The sequence below is a fragment of the Ranitomeya variabilis genome, chromosome 1, assembly GCF_051348905.1.
Source record: "Ranitomeya variabilis isolate aRanVar5 chromosome 1, aRanVar5.hap1, whole genome shotgun sequence".
NCBI lineage: Eukaryota > Metazoa > Chordata > Amphibia > Anura > Dendrobatidae > Ranitomeya > Ranitomeya variabilis.
Genome location: NC_135232.1, coordinates 594,481,407 through 594,499,471, shown reverse-complemented (window position 1 = coordinate 594,499,471; position 18,065 = coordinate 594,481,407). Strand labels below are relative to the sequence as shown.

Genomic DNA, 18,065 nt, shown 5'->3' with positions numbered 1-18,065 from the left:
TTGGTTAAGCATAAGACATACCTTTCATATGATAAGTGGGAACATGAGCCATCATTGGATGGGAGCCGTCTTTTTTCTTTTGTGTGTGCCATGTGGCCTCACGTTTTTCTATATATACACAGGTGCTTAGATGGCAGCCAAGAGGTTTACAAAAGCATCTCGGGAGCTCTACCCTTTTTACTAGGAGCCTCCCAGATATTTTGTTTGCCCAAAAGCCACCGTACACATTATCAACTCGGATGAATGTTCATGTGTTCTTAATACAGACAGAAAAACAAGGAAAACATCTCTGGGGCCCGAATATTTCACTTTATTCCACCTCTCGATCTGGCCCACAGGGCTCATTCTCAAGACAGATGGAGGTCTGAGCGGTGAGACAATTTTGGAAAGAGGGACAACACCTCTAAGTTTTTTTTATATTTGACCTTGATGAATAATTCACAGTTTCCCGCTCTCTCTCAGTTTGACGCTTTGCTTTATCAGTAATCCTGTGTGATGGATGACGTGGGAGAAATGTAGATAAGTTCAAAGTCAATGGTGAAAATGCTGCTCTGTGGGTGGAAATCTGAAACCACAACTCAATGTAAAAATGTACTTTATTTGACTCCAGGTTATATCCCTGGAAGGTACAACATCAGGACGTGCAGAATCCAGCCATAGAGGAATGTAAGGCTGACGGGCCCACAAAAAGCCTAGTAACTCTCATACAAGTGGAGACCTTACAATTTACGAAGAAAACATCACTCATATGGCCCAAGAAGACACCCATCAACTCTCGTGGGACTTGGGGTCACCGAAAAACTTCTGAATATTACAGTTATATAATGTATGATGTGACAAAGCAGCGATCAGATCACGTGGCAATCAATCATAGCAAGCGAAAAAACTGTGATTAGAGCAAGAAACCCAATGTAATGCCCACCGGGACAGACGAGAACCCGGATTATAAAAAAGCAGAGCAATGATCAGCAGTTTCCAGCCAATGATTATGGTCAGCAATGCCCAGCCACCTTTAGTATCAGAGGCTTTGCTCCATGAAGGAACAATCTCACCTTTGGCCCTCCTGAAGGGCCCCTTTCCCCCATACTGGCAAGATATGGTATCCTGCCAATGTGTGCCAACGGCTGAAAATACAAAACATTAATAGTTAGCCTGAAATTTCAGGAAAAGTACTTGGGATGTATTATAGAAGTTATACTTGTACATATGGGTAGTCTTAAAGTAGTTATATTCTTGTATATAGGAGCAGTATTAGAGTAGTTATATTCTTGTACATAGGAGCAGTATTATAGTAGTTATATTCTTGTACATAGGGGCAGTATTATAGGAGTTATATTCTTGTACATAGGGGCAGTATTATAGGAGTTATATTCTTGTACATAGGGGCAGTATTATAGGAGTTATATTCTTGTATATAGGGGCAGTATTATAGTAGTTATATTCGTGTACATAGAAGCAGTATAATAGTAGTTATATTCTTGTACATAGGAGCAGTATAATAGTAGTTATATTCTTGTGCATAGGGGCAGTATTATAGTAGTTATATTTGTGTACATAGAAGCAGTATAATAGTAGCTATATTCCTGTACATAGGAGCAGTATAATAGTAGCTATATTCTTGTACATAGGAGCAGTATAATAGTAGTTATATTCTTGTACATAGGGAGCAGTATTATAGTAGCTATATTCTTGTACATAGGAGCAGTATTATAGTAGTTATATTCTTGTACATAGGAGCAGTATTATAGTAGCTATATTCTTGTACATAGGGGCTGTAATAAAGTAGCTATATTCTTGTACATAGGAGCAGTATTATAGTAGTTATATTCTTGTACATAGGGGCTGTAATAAAGTAGCTATATTCTTGTACATAGGAGCAGTATTATAGTAGTTATATTTGTGTACATAGGAGCAGTATTATAGTAGTCATATTCTTGTACATAGGGGGCAGTATTATAGTAGTTATAGTCTTGTACATAGGAGCAGTATTATAGTAGTTATATTCTTGTACATAGGGGCAGTATTATAGTAGTTATATTCTTGTACATAGGGGCAGTATTATAGTAGTTATATTCTTGTACATAGGAGCAGTATTATAGTAGTTATATTCTTGTACATAGGGGCAGTATTATAGTAGTTATATTCTTGTACATGGGGCAGTATTATAGTAGTTATATTCTTGTACATAGGAGCAGTATTATAGTAGTCATATTCTTGTACATAGGGGGCAGTATTATAGTAGTTATAGTCTTGTACATAGGAGCAGTATTATAGTAGTTATATTCTTGTACATAGGGGCAGTATTATAGTAGTTATATTCTTGTACATAGGAGCAGTATTATAGTAGTTATATTCTTGTACATAGGGGCAGTATTACAGTAGTTATATTCTTGTACATGGGAGCAGTATTATAGTAGTTATATTCTTGTATATAGGAGCAGTATTATAGTAGTCATATTCTTGTACATAGGGGCAGTATTATAGTAGTTATATTCGCAGGAATAATAGCAGAACATCACCAGATTCAGGAGATCAGCAGCATTTACACAAGGTAAAAACAATTCCTTATTTATGACAACTCCTCCTGACCAAGGTCTTCAGGATATCAGGGAAGATCAATCTATGGTAATCACCTACAGAGAGTGGTATATAGAAAAACAATGACACAACCTGAACCACACGGGCTCAGCAATTGCTTATACCTTCACGATCTTGTCAATCTTTATAAGACATCTGACGATCTTCTTCTCCTAATGTTGGTTTTCGGCATCAAACCCAAGATCTGGAAAGAAAAAGATCCCTTCAGTCGGGACACAAAACTTGAGAGATGGGTCAGAGGGTGACCGCTGGGTGTGGGAACAAAAGTTTACAAAAAAAACAAACAATGACCTCTTCTTTACTTTATTATAAAGATGATTGAGGAATAATACCGTATAATTATAAGAAGATAGTAGACTTCCGGGAGAGGAGATTATATAGCAGGACTGGGCTCCGAAGAGGCCAGGGATATGACATTGAATAGCGACAGTTTCTACAGGTGGAAAGGAAGAAAGAGCCCATGAATAAAAGAGGACAGTGCGCCCCGAGCATGGGCGGTGGGACAAAAACTGGAACATATGGAATCAGATCACCTTTTCTTGGTAGCCGTAGAACTAAGGATGTCAGCTACTCCTTCCTGAACAGGTTGCAGCAAATCGAGCTTCACGTGCACAGATCAAGATGTTCTATAAAGAGAAAAGACACATCAGCTGCTGCAGAACCGCTTTTTTAAGACAAAAAGGAAATGTTTTCTGCTTTGATTTTCTTTTTTTTTTTTGCTTACTTGGCATGTTCCCATTTTTTTTTTTTTACAAAGCAGTTCTGCAGCAGAGACACAAATGTATAATACACACTGCAGAGAACTGAACAACTACATGCCAGTCAGCGGTTGGCACAGGAGAAGGAACTTTCTGAAAAAGTTATATTTATCCAATTGTGAGGGTGGGCACGTAACTGCATCATACTTATATTACCTAACTATGGGGAAATGGGAAAAACTCCGAAAGGACGATCAAAGCAATAGGATTATGGAAAGATGATTGGGAAACCACAAAAGTGTCATGTCATATGCCATAAAAATGTATTTTTTTACCTGATGTAAATGCCGCCTTTCTCCTGAATCCGACGCTGCTTTTCTTTTGTTCCTGCGCCTCTCCATTCCTGAGATATGGCTTTGTAATCCCTGTATATAAATCTAGTCTTGTTAGCCATGTAGGCGAGGCCCATAAGAACACGCCCACAACAGAGTTGAGCTCCACCCCCACTTAAAGAGATTAGATTTATACACAGGGATTACAAGGCCATATCTCAGGAATGGAGAGGCACAGAAACAAAAGGAAAACATCACTATATTCAGGAAAACAGCGGTATTTCCACAAATAATTAAATGTACAAACTATTTCTAAAATCTTGCCATTTAGTTGATAGCTGTATTGTGATAAGAAGAAGGACCGGAGAACAGATAGATCATTACAGTGCCCTCCTTCTCTCCCAGTGACGCACGCCAGTGCCCCCCTCTTATCTGGGCAACGCCATCAGGAGTCAGAGTCTGAAGAGGAGCATCTTGTCTCCAATACATGGACACTTGACTCCCTCTTTGCTCACCCAAGGGAGCTGGAATCAGTCCAACACTGTCACTTCAGAGAACAAAGCTCAGTGTAAAAATACATTGTTAGTCCGCAAAGCCTAGCGGAGACCTAGTGCACTTGGCATGTGTGCCAAGCCTGGGATCCTCCTTTAACCTCCTCACATACACAAGTTTGCACCCCTAATACACCAGGACACAGACTGTCTCCTGTGCATAGGCACATGTAGATGATGTAATAAATAATTTAATGCAAATTGTTCTTTTTTTTTGCAGTCAAAGGCATTGAACTGGTTAAACAGCAGATGTCTAACACAGCGAGAAACGGCCCTGTGGGAAGCAGGTTCAGCTCCTGAGACCACACCATACTTTCACATGGTAGGAGACCTTGGTGCATAAGGGGAAAGTGTACCCTAAAGACACGGAGACTGCTGTTTATACAGGTGCTTCTCACAAAATTAGAATATCATCAACAAGTGAATTTATTTCAGTTCTTCAATACAGAAAGTGAAACTCATATATTATATAGCGTCATTACAGACTGATCTATTTCAAGTGTTTATTTCTGTTAACGTTGATGATTATGGCTTATAGCCAAAGAAAACCCAAAAGTCATTATCTCAGTAAATTAGAATACTTTATAACACCAGCTTGAAAAATGATTTTAAAATCCAAAATGTCGGCCTACTAAAACGTATGTTCAGTAAATGCACTCAATACTTGGTCGGGGCTCCTTTTGCATCAATTACTGCATCAATGCGGCGTGGCGTGGAGGCGATCAGCCTGTGGCACTGCTGAGGTGTTATGGAAACCCAGGTTGCTTTGATAGCAGCCTTCAGCTCGTCTGCATTGTTGGATCTGGTGTCTCTCATCTTCCTCTTGACAATACCCCATAGATTTTCTATGGGGATAAGGTCAGGCTAGTTTGCTGGCCAATCAAGCACAGTGATACAGTTGTTTTTAAACCAGATATTGATACGTTTGAAAGTGTGGATAGGTGCCAAGTCCTACTGGAGAATGAAAGTTCCATTTTCAAAAAGCTTTTCGGCAGAGGGAAGCATGAAGTGCTCTAAAATTTCCTGGTAGAAGGCTGCGCTGATTTTGTACTTGATAAAACTCAGTGGACCTACACCAGCAGATGACATGGCTCCCCAAACCATCACTGATTGTGGAAACTTCACAATAGACCTCAAGCAGCTTGGATTGTGGCCTCTCCACTCTTCCTCCAGACTCTGGGACCTTGGTTTCCAAATGAAATGGAAAATTTACTTTCATCTGAAAACGACACCTTGGACCACTGAGCAACTGTCCAGTTCTTGTTCTCCTTGGCCCAGGTAAGAAGCTTCTGGCATTGTCCATAGGTCAAGAGTGGCCTTACACAAGGAATGTGACACTTGTAGCTCATGTCCTGGATACGTCTGTGTGTGGTGGCTCTTGAAGCAATGACTCTAGCAGCAGTCTACTCCTTGTTAATCTCCCCCGAATTTTTTGATGGCCTTTTCTTAACAATCCTTTCAAGGCTGTGGTTATCCCGGTTCCTTATGCAACTTTTTCTACCACATTTTTCCTTCCACTCTGAACAGCCAGCTTCTTTAGCAATGACCTTTTGTGGCTTACCCTCCTTGTGGAGTGTGTCAATGACTGCCTTCTGGACATCTATCAACTCAGCAGCCTTCCCCATGATTTTGGAGCCTACTGAAACAGACAAAGGGACCTTTTTAAATACTTAGGAAGCTTTTGCTGGTGTTTTTTTGTTAATTATTCTCATTTACTGAGATAATGACTTTTGGGTTTTCATTGGCTGTAAACCACAATCATCAACATTAACAGAAATAAACATTTGAAATAGATCACTCTGTTTGTAATGACTCTATATAATATATGAGTTTCTCTTTTTTATTGAAGAACTGAAATACATTAACTTTTTGATGATATTCTAATTGTGTGAGATGAGATGAGACGAGACGAGATGAGACGGCAATATATACTACACATGGGAGACACAGACTACTTCATACACCACAGACATTAAAACTGCTATACACAACATATAGTAGACACAGATACTAAGCGATACACATCACATAGGGGACACTGAGACTGCTGTATATACATCACATAGTAGAGACCGAGACTGCTCTATACATCACATAGGAGACACTGAGACTGGACTATACATCACATAAGAGACTGTTGTATACATGACATAGAAGAAAACCAGGCTGCTCCATACATCACATAGGAGACAAACTCTTGCATATATCACATCCATGAGGATGGTCCGAGTGCCCGACATATACAGATGGGGGTTCGCTCACAGCCCAACACCATGCAGGACGCTTGGCATTTGCCACAGAACACCAGGATTGGCAAATTCGCCACTGGCGCCCTGTGCTCTTCACAGATGAAAGCAGGTTCATACTGAGCACATGTGACAGACGTGACAGAGTCTGGAGACGTCGTGGAGAGCGATCTGCTGCCTGCAACATCCTTCAGCATGACCAGTTTGGCAGTGGGTCAGTAATGGTGCGGGGTGCCATTTCTTTGGAGGGCCGCACAGCCCTCCATGTGCTCGCCAGAGGTAGCCTGACTGCCATTAGGTACCAAGATGAGATCCTCAGACCCCTTGTGAGACCATATGCTGGTGCGGTTGGCCCTGGGTTCCTTCTAATGCAGGACAATGCCAGACCTCATGTGGCTGAAGTGTGTCAGCAGTTCCTGCAAGATGAGGGCATTGAAGCTATGGACTGGCCCGCCCATTCCCCAGACTTGAATCCGATTGAACACATCTGGGACATCATGCCTCGCACCATCCACCAATGTCACGTTGCACCACAGACTATCCAGGAGTTGGCGGATGCTTTAGTCCAGGTCTGGGAGGAGATCCCTCAGGAGACCATCCGCTGCCTCATCAGGAGCATGCCCAGGTGTTGTAGGGAGATTATTCAGGCACGTGGAGGCCACGCACACTACTGAGCATCATTCTTTGTCTTGAGGCATTTCCACTGAAGTTGGATCAGTCTGTAACTTCATTTTCCACTTTGATTTTGAGCATCATTCCAACTCCAGACCTCTGTGGGATATTAGTTGTGATCTACGTTGATCATTTTTAGGTTTTATTGTTCTCAACACATTCCACTATGTAATGAATAAAGATTTTAAACTGCAATATTTCATTCCGTGATATCTAGGATGTGGGATTTTAGTGTTCTCTTTATTTTTTTGAGCAGTGTATATATATGTATATATATATATATATATATATATATATATATATATATATATATATATATATATAATACATAGGAGAAACGGAGACTTCTATATATGGAGCGCCCCCACACCGCCGCAGGGCCGAGGGGTACCCGGAGCCGGGCCTCTGAGTCTCAGTTCTGGGGTTGTCACGGTGGCTAGGCCCCGGCCCGTGACCCTGCCGTGGGGCGCACAGTGAATGATAGGTGTGGATGTTGGTGGTGCAGTTGTGGGGTGCAGGTCGCGGTAAATAACGAGGACACCAGGTTGCAGTCTCTTTACCTCTTTACTGGAGATCTCTGAGTCCTCAGTCCAGAATACGGTTCACCAGGCTGCGCAAGTCCGGCCGGTCCAATGGCACCTCCAGAGTTCACTTCACAGGTGGAAATCGGTGCCTTCCTTCTTAGCGCTATGTGTTGTAGTCCTTCCCTGCTATGCTTACGGAAAGTACCCCACAACCGTTGTGTCTGTTTCTCGTGTTCCCTCACAACTCGATTAACTGATCTTCTGCTAATCTTCCGTCCCTTCCTGATGTTACAGTTAGAACGGCACCCGTTTGTCGGGTAGGCCTGGAGTTCTTCCGGGACCCTAGAGACGCCCCTCTCCCGCAATTGCCTCCCAAGACTTCATAGGTGATTTAGGTGAGACAGCCCGCCTGAGACTGACTGTCCTGCCGCTGTTTAGAGTATTGCTTGAAGCTGTCTAATGAAATACTCCCTCGGCGTTCCGGCCGCCGGTAGTGCGCCTCAGTAGGATGTTGCTCCGGTCTTACAGCACGACCCCTACTGGTATTCTCCTATTGCTTGATCTCGTTTCTCACTCAGCACAATCTATCTCGCTTCTAGTCCTTTCTTGGGTCCCGCCGCTTCCCGGAGCTGGCGCGGACCCGTTACGTTCTTTTCAATGCCAAGCCTCTGTCAGGATCCCACCCCTGACAGAGACCCTACTGTCTCTTCCTCCACAACACCCTCTGCCACTAGGTGTTGCTTCGTCCAATCCAGTCAGCTTTCTCATCTAACTTCCTGCCTGACCCCCAGTTTACCCACTATGGTGGGGAGTGGCCTAATGAATAGCACCCTTAGCTCCCCCCGGAGGCCCGGCTGTGAAATCTATTGGTGTCTGTGATACCTGATCAGATGAACTCCTTCAGAGCCATCGGACGCACCATGGCTCCCCATAGTGGCGGAGCCACAGTACTGCAACGACCAGGACTCTGGGGCGCTGCACTCCCCCCTGGTTAAACACAGTACTCCGGGACTGGGAAGAAAACAACAATACAGGTTAGCAAAAAGACATACAATTTTTGTTGAGTGCAAATAATAATAAGTATACTTGAACAGAGCTTCCCTTTATGGGAGGTGAGGACACTTGAACGTTACAAACATGGTTAACATTATAAATTACAGGCTATAAATAACTCCTGTTACCCAACCGGGTATTCTACTAAGTACAAAATTGTTGAACAATAATTTAACATTGCCTTTAAGGATTCACACTCTAAATCCACTAAAGACCTTCCTATAATCACATTATAAGGTATTTTAACTTTCCCATTCGCCTTCTTTAAATCTGCAGGACCGCCTGTCCTATCGGCACCAGACCTACTGCCTCTCCTTTCTGTTACAGGACCGCCCCGTTCAGCCAGGGCCTACTGCATTTTCAACTACTATACACAGTATAGAACATAACATTACTTTCAGTTTAAGAGCACTGAGTCATCTCTACATGACTCCTATGAGGACTCAGGGTTTACCTTCTATCCTAACTATCCATCAACATTATCTAAACATTTTCTATCGAACATTAAGCCTTCTCATTATCTTTCTTCCTTTCTTGCATGCTGGACACCACATCTATCTCTACGGGCCCACTGCATCCTTCTTCTATCTTTCACCTTTTAATTCTCAGAGCACATCATCAGTATTTCTTCACATTTAACTAATTAAACACATATAACTTTCTCGTACAAACATTATCATCACTTTTCTCTCATCAACATTATTGCTACTTGTCTTAAGCAATATTACTATCGAAACGCGACAAATGAACATCCCCTTTAAGAGGGGACCAAGTCTCTGTGAGGTAGCGCGTCTTCTCAAGCTACCAGTCCATACTCAGCAAAGGTTCCAGTGCGGTATCTTCGCAAAGAGTCTTTCTTTAAGTAAAACCAGTAGGGAGCGCCTTTAATAAGGTGCAAACTATTTACAAGAAGTTTGTATCATGCATTGTTCATGATTCAGCAGTTTTTATAACATTGTGGAACAAAAAAAGCAAAAATGAAAGTGAAAGCAAAAATAAAAAGCAATAGGGATCCCGGGTAAACAAAGGGATCCCTTTAAGAGTTAACCCAGGACGGGTTTTAGCAGCAAAACAGCAAGGAAATAAACAGTTAACTATTTACAGTTTCAGGTTTCCGAGGCTTAGTTGGACGGCTTCCAGGGCTGCACCTGGCACTTTACCCCTCTTGGCCCGGGAAGGGTGAAGTCCAGGGTTGCACCCAGTGCTGGACAAACGCCGTTAATCCGTCTCTCATGTACGGTTAGGTCATGCACAGCGATGGAGGTCTGCGCAGCTTGAGTAGGGGCATTTGCGGCAGCAGAGGCAGCGGATGCTGCAAGATCAGTCACTGGAACGGAGTCAGCAGCTGTGGCACCAGCAGTCACGGGAGTGGTGTCAGTCATCAGGGCAGGGTCGTCCTTCATACCTGCTTCAGATGCGGTCCCTCCGGTGCCGGTCTGCTCCGTCTGCGCTGGGGTCTGGAACGCTGGTTGCAGGGCCTTGTGCTGCGACGTTGTCATCTCTGCTTGCAGCACCTCGCTTTCCGGCAGGGCCTTGCTTTCTGGCTTTGGAGCGCTGGAACTTCTTTCTTGCTCCGGACCAGACGAGGCTGCCGACAGACGTCTGGCGAGGCTCCCGATGATGGTCTTCTTCCATCCGGCCTCAGTGCTCAGCTGCATCCGCCGGGGTTGGTGGATCAGCTCGTCCGCTCCGGTCTGCAGGAGGTCAGCGTCAACTGTGGAGGTCTGGCTGCGATGCCTCTCCGGGTAGCTGGGGGAGTCCTCGGCTCCGACCCCACGCTCCGGCTCCGGGCGGCTGGCCATGGCGTCCTCCATGTTGCTCGCTTCTTCTTCCTGGTCCTTTTCCCGCTCTCTTCTTCGTGGGCGGTGTCGTTTTCTCGGTCTTCGCCCTCCATTGAGGATTAGGAGGCGGATCTCTGCCGCTGACGGACACGTCCTCACCATGCAGAAATATTTAGACTGGGCGGCCATTGTTTTTCGCGCTCTCCAGCTTGCCTACGCCCACTCCACGCCCCTCTTCTCTTCCGGCGCTCTCCTCAGCGCTGCAATGGCGGCGGATTTTGGCGGCAAGTGGCGCAGCACACAGTCTTTGCAATAAAGTACAGTCCAAGCACAGTAAATCACAGTTCCAAGGCACACATGACCTGATTCTTCAGGCTTAAGTACATCCTGTTCGTGACGCCAAATTGGAGCGCCCCCACACCGCCGCAGGGCCGAGGGGTACCCGGAGCCGGGCCTCTGAGTCTCAGTTCTGGGGTTGTCACGGCGGCTAGGCCCCGGCCCGTGACCCTGCCGTGGGGCGCACAGTGAATGATAGGTGTGGATGTTGGTGGTGCAGTTGTGGGGTGCAGGTCGCGGTAAATAACGAGGACACCAGGTTGCAGTCTCTTTACCTCTTTACTGGAGATCTCTGAGTCCTCAGTCCAGAATACGGTTCACCAGGCTGCGCAAGTCCGGCCGGTCCAATGGCACCTCCAGAGTTCACTTCACAGGTGGAAATCGGTGCCTTCCTTCTTAGCGCTATGTGTTGTAGTCCTTCCCTGCTATGCTTACGGAAAGTACCCCACAACCGTTGTGTCTGTTTCTCGTGTTCCCTCACAACTCGATTAACTGATCTTCTGCTAATCTTCCGTCCCTTCCTGATGTTACAGTTAGAACGGCACCCGTTTGTCGGGTAGGCCTGGAGTTCTTCCGGGACCCTAGAGACGCCCCTCTCCCGCAATTGCCTCCCAAGACTTCATAGGTGATTTAGGTGAGACAGCCCGCCTGAGACTGACTGTCCTGCCGCTGTTTAGAGTATTGCTTGAAGCTGTCTAATGAAATACTCCCTCGGCGTTCCGGCCGCCGGTAGTGCGCCTCAGTAGGATGTTGCTCCGGTCTTACAGCACGACCCCTACTGGTATTCTCCTATTGCTTGATCTCGTTTCTCACTCAGCACAATCTATCTCGCTTCTAGTCCTTTCTTGGGTCCCGCCGCTTCCCGGAGCTGGCGCGGACCCGTTACGTTCTTTTCAATGCCAAGCCTCTGTCAGGATCCCACCCCTGACAGAGACCCTACTGTCTCTTCCTCCACAACACCCTCTGCCACTAGGTGTTGCTTCGTCCAATCCAGTCAGCTTTCTCATCTAACTTCCTGCCTGACCCCCAGTTTACCCACTATGGTGGGGAGTGGCCTAATGAATAGCACCCTTAGCTCCCCCCGGAGGCCCGGCTGTGAAATCTATTGGTGTCTGTGATACCTGATCAGATGAACTCCTTCAGTGCCATCGGACGCACCATGGCTCCCCATAGTGGCGGAGCCACAGTACTGCAACGACCAGGACTCTGGGGCGCTGCATATACATCACATAGAAGACACAGACTGCTGTATATATAACACACGAGACACCGTGGCTGGAGTTTAGACATCACATAGGACACACCGGGGCTGTGGCACAGATGTCACCGGAGCATGGGGCTACCATATGTGCATCAAAGGAGACATGGGGCTGCGGTATGTTCATGACAGAGACATGGGACTTAAGTATAATCACAGGAGACACTGGGGTTGCGGTATAGACATCATAGGCGATGCTAGAGCTGCTGTATAATTACAGGAAATGCTGGATCTATGGTAGACACATTACAGGAGACACTGGGGCTGCGGTATTATCATCACAGGAGACATGGGGCTGTGGTATAGACATCACAGAAGATGCTGGGGCTGCGGTATAATCACAGGAGACGCTGGAGCTGCAGTATAATTATCACAGGAAATGCTGGGGCTGTGGTATAATCACAGGCCGGGCCGCCATCAGGGCATTACTGCCCTGACTGGCGTATGTGGCCCGATGAGCAGAGGTGGTCCAAGACACAGGTTGAGTTAAACTCTATTGCCGTGAGAGCCCGCACAGCAATAGTTTAAAGCCGTCAGCCAATTGGTGACTAACAGCTGATGTCAGCGCGCATGCCGACGTATGACATCATTATCATTCGCTGGCGAGTCCGCGTTTGAAATGCCTGGAGAGAACATCGCCGCTAGACTGCGGCCAGGTAAGGAGAACGTTTTTTTTTTTTATTCAAAGCGGCAAGCCACAATATCTTTCGATGGCAGGATGGAGACACATGGACCATGTGTCTCCATCCTGCGCCATCTGTCTTCATCCTGCCCCATAATCCTGCACCATGTGACATGGGGCAGGATGTAGACACATGGTGCAGGATCATGGGGCGGATGGAGACATGGGGCAGATGGAGACATGGGGCAGGATGGAGACTTGAGGCAGGATGGAGACATGGGGCAGAATGGAGATACGAGGCAGGATGTAAACACATGGTGCAGGATGGAGACACATGGTGCAGGATGGAGACATGGGGCAGGATGGAAACACATGGTGCAGGATGGAAACATATGTTGCAGGATGGAGACATGGGGCAGGGCGCTATTCCCAGGCGCCGGGTGCTAACTACAACTGTCATCATCCTTGCCTGGTCTCCCTGCGAAGCATTTCTGCTGTATTTACATGCGCTGATCTCAGGCCACTAAACGAGTGTGATCGACAATAGTGAAGTCATTCGCTTGTTTCCTGGCCTCTTTACACCAACTGAGAAAAAAATGAAGGGAACAGAACAATCATAATTAGATCAATCAGTCCCTATACAGTATCATGTTATCAGCACTAAAGTTTACACCGGCGATGTGCTGCTGAGAACAAGGATTTCTGTTCCCACATAAACAATCATATCACTCAATGAATAGGCAGCATTTTGCTTGCTTAGTATAATACACCCCATAGTCCTCCATATATCATAATGTGCACCTCAGTCCTCCATATAGTATAATACACTCCTCAGTCCTCCATATAGTATAATACGCTCTTCAGTCCACCATATAGTATAATACACTCCTCAGTTCTCCATATAGTATAATACACTCCTCAGTCCTCCATATAGTATTATACACTCCACATAGTCCTCCATATAGTAGAATACACTCCTCATAGACCTCCATATATTAAAATACACTGCAATTCCTCCATATAGTATAATACACTCCTCCATATAGTATTATACACGCCACATAGTCCTCCATATAGTATAATACAGTCCTCCAAATAGTATAATACATTCCTCAGTCCTCCAAATAGTATAATACATTCCTCATAGTGCTCCATATAGTATAATGCCCTGCCATTGTCATCCATGTAGTACAATTCACTTCCCATAGTATAATGCACCCCATATTTCTTCATATAGTATAATGTATTCCCCATAGTCCTCAATACAGTATAATGCAGCCCACATATAGTATGATGCCACCTCAGAGTATAATGCAGCCACCCCACAGAATATATTGTAGCCCACTGAATATAATGTAACCCCCCAGAGAATATAATGCAGTCCCCTCATATAGTATAATGCGGCCCCTGCATATATAATATATGGTAGCCCCCTCATAGAGCATAATGCAGCCCCTAATAGAATATAATGTAGCCCCTCCATAGAATATAATACAGCACCCCATAGAATGTAATACAGCCCTCCCCATAGAATGTAATGCAGCCAGCCCCCCATAGAATGTAATGCAGCCAGCCACCCATAGAATGTAATGCAGCCAGACACCCATAGAATGTAATGCAGTCAGACACCCATAGAATCTAATGCAGCCAGCCACCCATAGAATGTAATGCAGTCAGCCCCCATAGAATGTAATACAGCACAGACCCACAGAATGTAATGCAGCCAGCCCCCATAGAATGTAATGCAGCCAGCCCCCATAGAATGTAATACAACACAGCCCCCATAGAATGTAATACAGCCAGCCCCCATAAAATGTAATGCAGCCAGCCACCCATAGAATGTAATCCAGCCAGCCCCATAGAATGTAATTCAGCACAGCCCCCATAGAATGTAATGCAGCCAGCCCCCATAGAATGTAATGCAGCACAACCCCCATAGAATGTAATACAGTACAGCCCCCATAGACTGTAATGCAGCACAGCCCCCATAGAATGTAATGCAGCACAGCCCCCATAGAATGTAATGCAGCACAGCCCCCATAGAATGTAATGCAGCACAGCCCCCATAGAATGTAATGCAGCCAGCCCCAATAGAATGTAATGCAGCCAGCCCCTATAGAACATAATACAGCACAGCCCCCATAGAATGTAATACAGCACAGCCCCATAGAATGTAATGCAGCCCCCCCAATAGCCCCACAATCCAGTTATCACTCAGTGATGTATTTAAAAAAAAAAAAAAAAAAACACTCACTTCTCCTCGTGCCCCGCGCTGCTCCTGGCTCCGGTCTCAGCAGCTGCAGTCTGCCCGGTCACACAGCAGGTGCGCGATGATATGATGTCATCGCGCACCCACAGTGTCAGCGCCAGGCAAAGCGGGGAATGATGGGAGAGGGAGCGTCAGCAGACGTTCTCTCCTCCATCATTGCATTCAACTGTATCGGCGTCTATGTTGCCGATATAGTTGAATGCGGTGGCGCTGGGGTTGGGTGAGTCAGCGGCAGGGGGGAGTCAGCGCTGGTGAGCGGCACACGACTGCCACCAGCCCTTCTGGCATTTGCCAGAACTGCCCGATGGCCAGTCCGGCCCTGGACATGGTGCAGGATGGAGACTTGGGACCGGATAGAGACAGATGGGGCAGGAACTGGGGCAGGATGGAGACAGATGGTGCAGGATCATGGGGCAAGATGGAAACATGGTGCAGGATGGAGACAGATGGGGCAAGATGGAGACACATGGTGCAGGATCGAGACACGGTGCAGGATGAAGACACGGTGCAGGATGGAGAGAGATTGTGCAGGATCATGGGGCAGGATGGAGACATGGGACAGGATGGAGACAGATGGGGCAGGAACATGGGGCAGGATGAAGGCAGATGTGCAGGATCATGGGGCAGGATGAAGACAGATGGTGCAGGATGATGGGGCAGGATGGAGACTGATGGGGCAGAATGGAGACAGATGGGGCAGGATCATGGGGCAAGATGGAGACACATGGTGCAGGATCATGGGGCAGGATGGAGACATGGGGCATGATGGAGACATGGGGCAGGATCATGGGGCAGAATGGATACGATGGAGACAGATGGTGCAGGATCATGGGACAGATGTGGAAGGATCATGGGACAGATGGGGCAGGATCATGGGACAGGATCATGGGACAGATGGGGCAGGATCATGGGACAGTTGGGGAAGGATCATGGGACAGATGGGGCTGGATGGGGAGATCATATGTGGCAGTATGGGACATCACATGGGGCAGAATGGATTCTCATGAGGGTAGGACATATGGGGCCAGGATGGGAGAATATATGGCTGGAGCCAAGAATGAGACACACGGGGGCCAGGGGGTAATTAAGGGATATTATTACTGCAGTGACGTATTTATTTTATTTTTTGAGGATACCATTTTAAAAGGGGGCGGTCCTTCATACACCACAGACATTAAAACTGCTATACACAACATATAGTAGACACAGATACTAAGCGATATACATCACATAGGGGACACTAAGACTGCTGTATATACATCACATAGTAGAGACCGAGACTGGTGTATATTCATCACATAGGAGACACCGAGACTGCTCTATACATCACATAAGAGACTGTTGTATACATGACATAGAATAAAACCAGGCTGCTCCATACATCACATAGGAGACAAACTCTTGCATACATCACATCCATGAGGATGGTCTGAGTGCCCGACATACACAGATGGGGGTTCGCTCACAGCCTAACACTGTGCAGGACGCTTGACTTTTGCCACAGAACACCAGAATTGGCAAATTCGCCACTGGCGCCCTGTGCTCTTCACAGATGAAAGCAGGTTCATACTGAGCACATGTGACAGACATGACAGAGTCTGGAGACATCGTGGAGAGCGATCTGCTGCCTGCAACATCCTTCAGCATGACCAGTTTGTCAGTGGGTCAGTAATGGTGCGGGGTGACATTTCTTTGGAGGGCCACACAGCCCTCCATGTGCTCGCCAGCATGACCAGTTTGGCAGTGGGTCAGTAATGGTGCGGGGTGCCATTTCTTTGGAGGGCCACACAGCCCTCCATGTGCTCGCCAGAGGTAGCCTGACTGCCATTAGGTACCAAGATGAGATACTCAGACCCCTTGTGAGACCATATGCTAGTGCGGTTGGCCCTGGGTTCCTCCTAATGCAGGACAATGCCAGACCTCATGTGGCTGAAGTGTGTCAGCAGTTCCTGCAAGATGAGGGCATTGAAGCTATGGACTGGCCCGCCCGTTCTCCAGACTTGAATCCGATTGAACACATCTGGGACATCATGCCTCGCACCATCCACCAATGTCACGTTGCACCACAGACTGTCCAGGAGTTGGCGGATGCTTTAGTCCAGGTCTGGGGGGAGATCCCTCAGGAGACCATCCACTGCCTCATCAGGAGCATGCCCAGGTGTTGTAGGGAGGTTATACAGACACGTGGAGGCTACGCACACTACTGAGCATCATTCTTTGTCTTGAGGCATTTCCACTGAAGTTGGATAAGCCTGTAACTTCATTTTCCACTTTGATTTTGAGCATCATTCCAACTCCAGACCTCAGTGGAATATTAGTTGTGATTTACGTTGATCATTTTTAGGTTTTATTGTTCTCAATACATTCAACTATGTAATGAAAAAAGATTTACAACTGCAATATTTCATTGAGTGATATCTAGGATGTGGGATTTTAGTGTTCCCTTTATTTTTTTGAGCAGTGTATATACACTCACCGGCCACTTTATTAGGTACACCATGCTAGTAACGGGTTGGACCCCCTTTTGCCTTCAGAACTGCCTCAATTCTTCGTGGCATAGATTCAACAAGTTGCTGGAAGCATTCCTCAGAGATTTTGGTCCATATTGACATGATGGCATCACACAGTTGCCGCAGATTTGTCGGCTGCACATCCCAAAGATGCTCCATACAAGGCAGGATGGATCGATGCTTTCATGTTGTTTACGCCAAATTCTGACCCTACCATCCGAATGTCGCAGCAGAAATCGAGACTCATCAGACCAAGCAACGTTTTTCCAATCTTCTACTGTCCAATTTCGATGAGCTTGTACAAATTGTAGCCTCCGTTTCCTGTTCTTAGCTGAAAGGAGTGGTACCCGGTGTGGTCTTCTGCTGCTGTAGCCCATCTGCCTCAAAGTTCGACGCACTGTGCGTTCAGAGATGCTCTTAGGCCTACCTTGGTTGTAACGGGTGGCGATTTGAGTCACTGTTGCCTTTCTATCAGCTCGAACCAGTCTGCCCATTCTCCTCTGACCTCTGGCATCAACAAGGCATTTCCGCCCACAGAACTGCCGCTCACTGGATTTGTTTTCTTTTTCGGACCATTCTCTGTAAACCCTAGAGATGGTTGTGCGTGAAAATCCC

General features: G+C 46.2%; 1 protein-coding gene across 6 annotated transcripts in view; it reads right to left on the bottom strand.

The window, feature by feature from the left end:
• LOC143769773 (death-associated protein kinase 2-like) overlaps window positions 1-18,065 on the bottom strand; it is a 98,454-nt gene that overhangs the window by 21,224 nt on the left and 59,165 nt on the right. For 4 of the 6 annotated variants that reach the window (XM_077258626.1, XM_077258654.1, XM_077258635.1 and 1 more), the window contains 3 exons: window positions 3,132-3,224; window positions 2,703-2,782; window positions 1,053-1,124 (listed from right to left, as the gene is read on the bottom strand). In XM_077258626.1, the coding sequence (XP_077114741.1) occupies window positions 1,053-1,085 (33 nt within the window). In that variant the 5' untranslated portion in view covers window positions 1,086-1,124; window positions 2,703-2,782; window positions 3,132-3,224. The remainder of the gene's footprint in view (window positions 1-1,052; window positions 1,125-2,702; window positions 2,783-3,131; window positions 3,225-18,065) is intronic. The other 2 variants (XM_077258660.1, XM_077258668.1) reach the window with 1 other exon arrangement.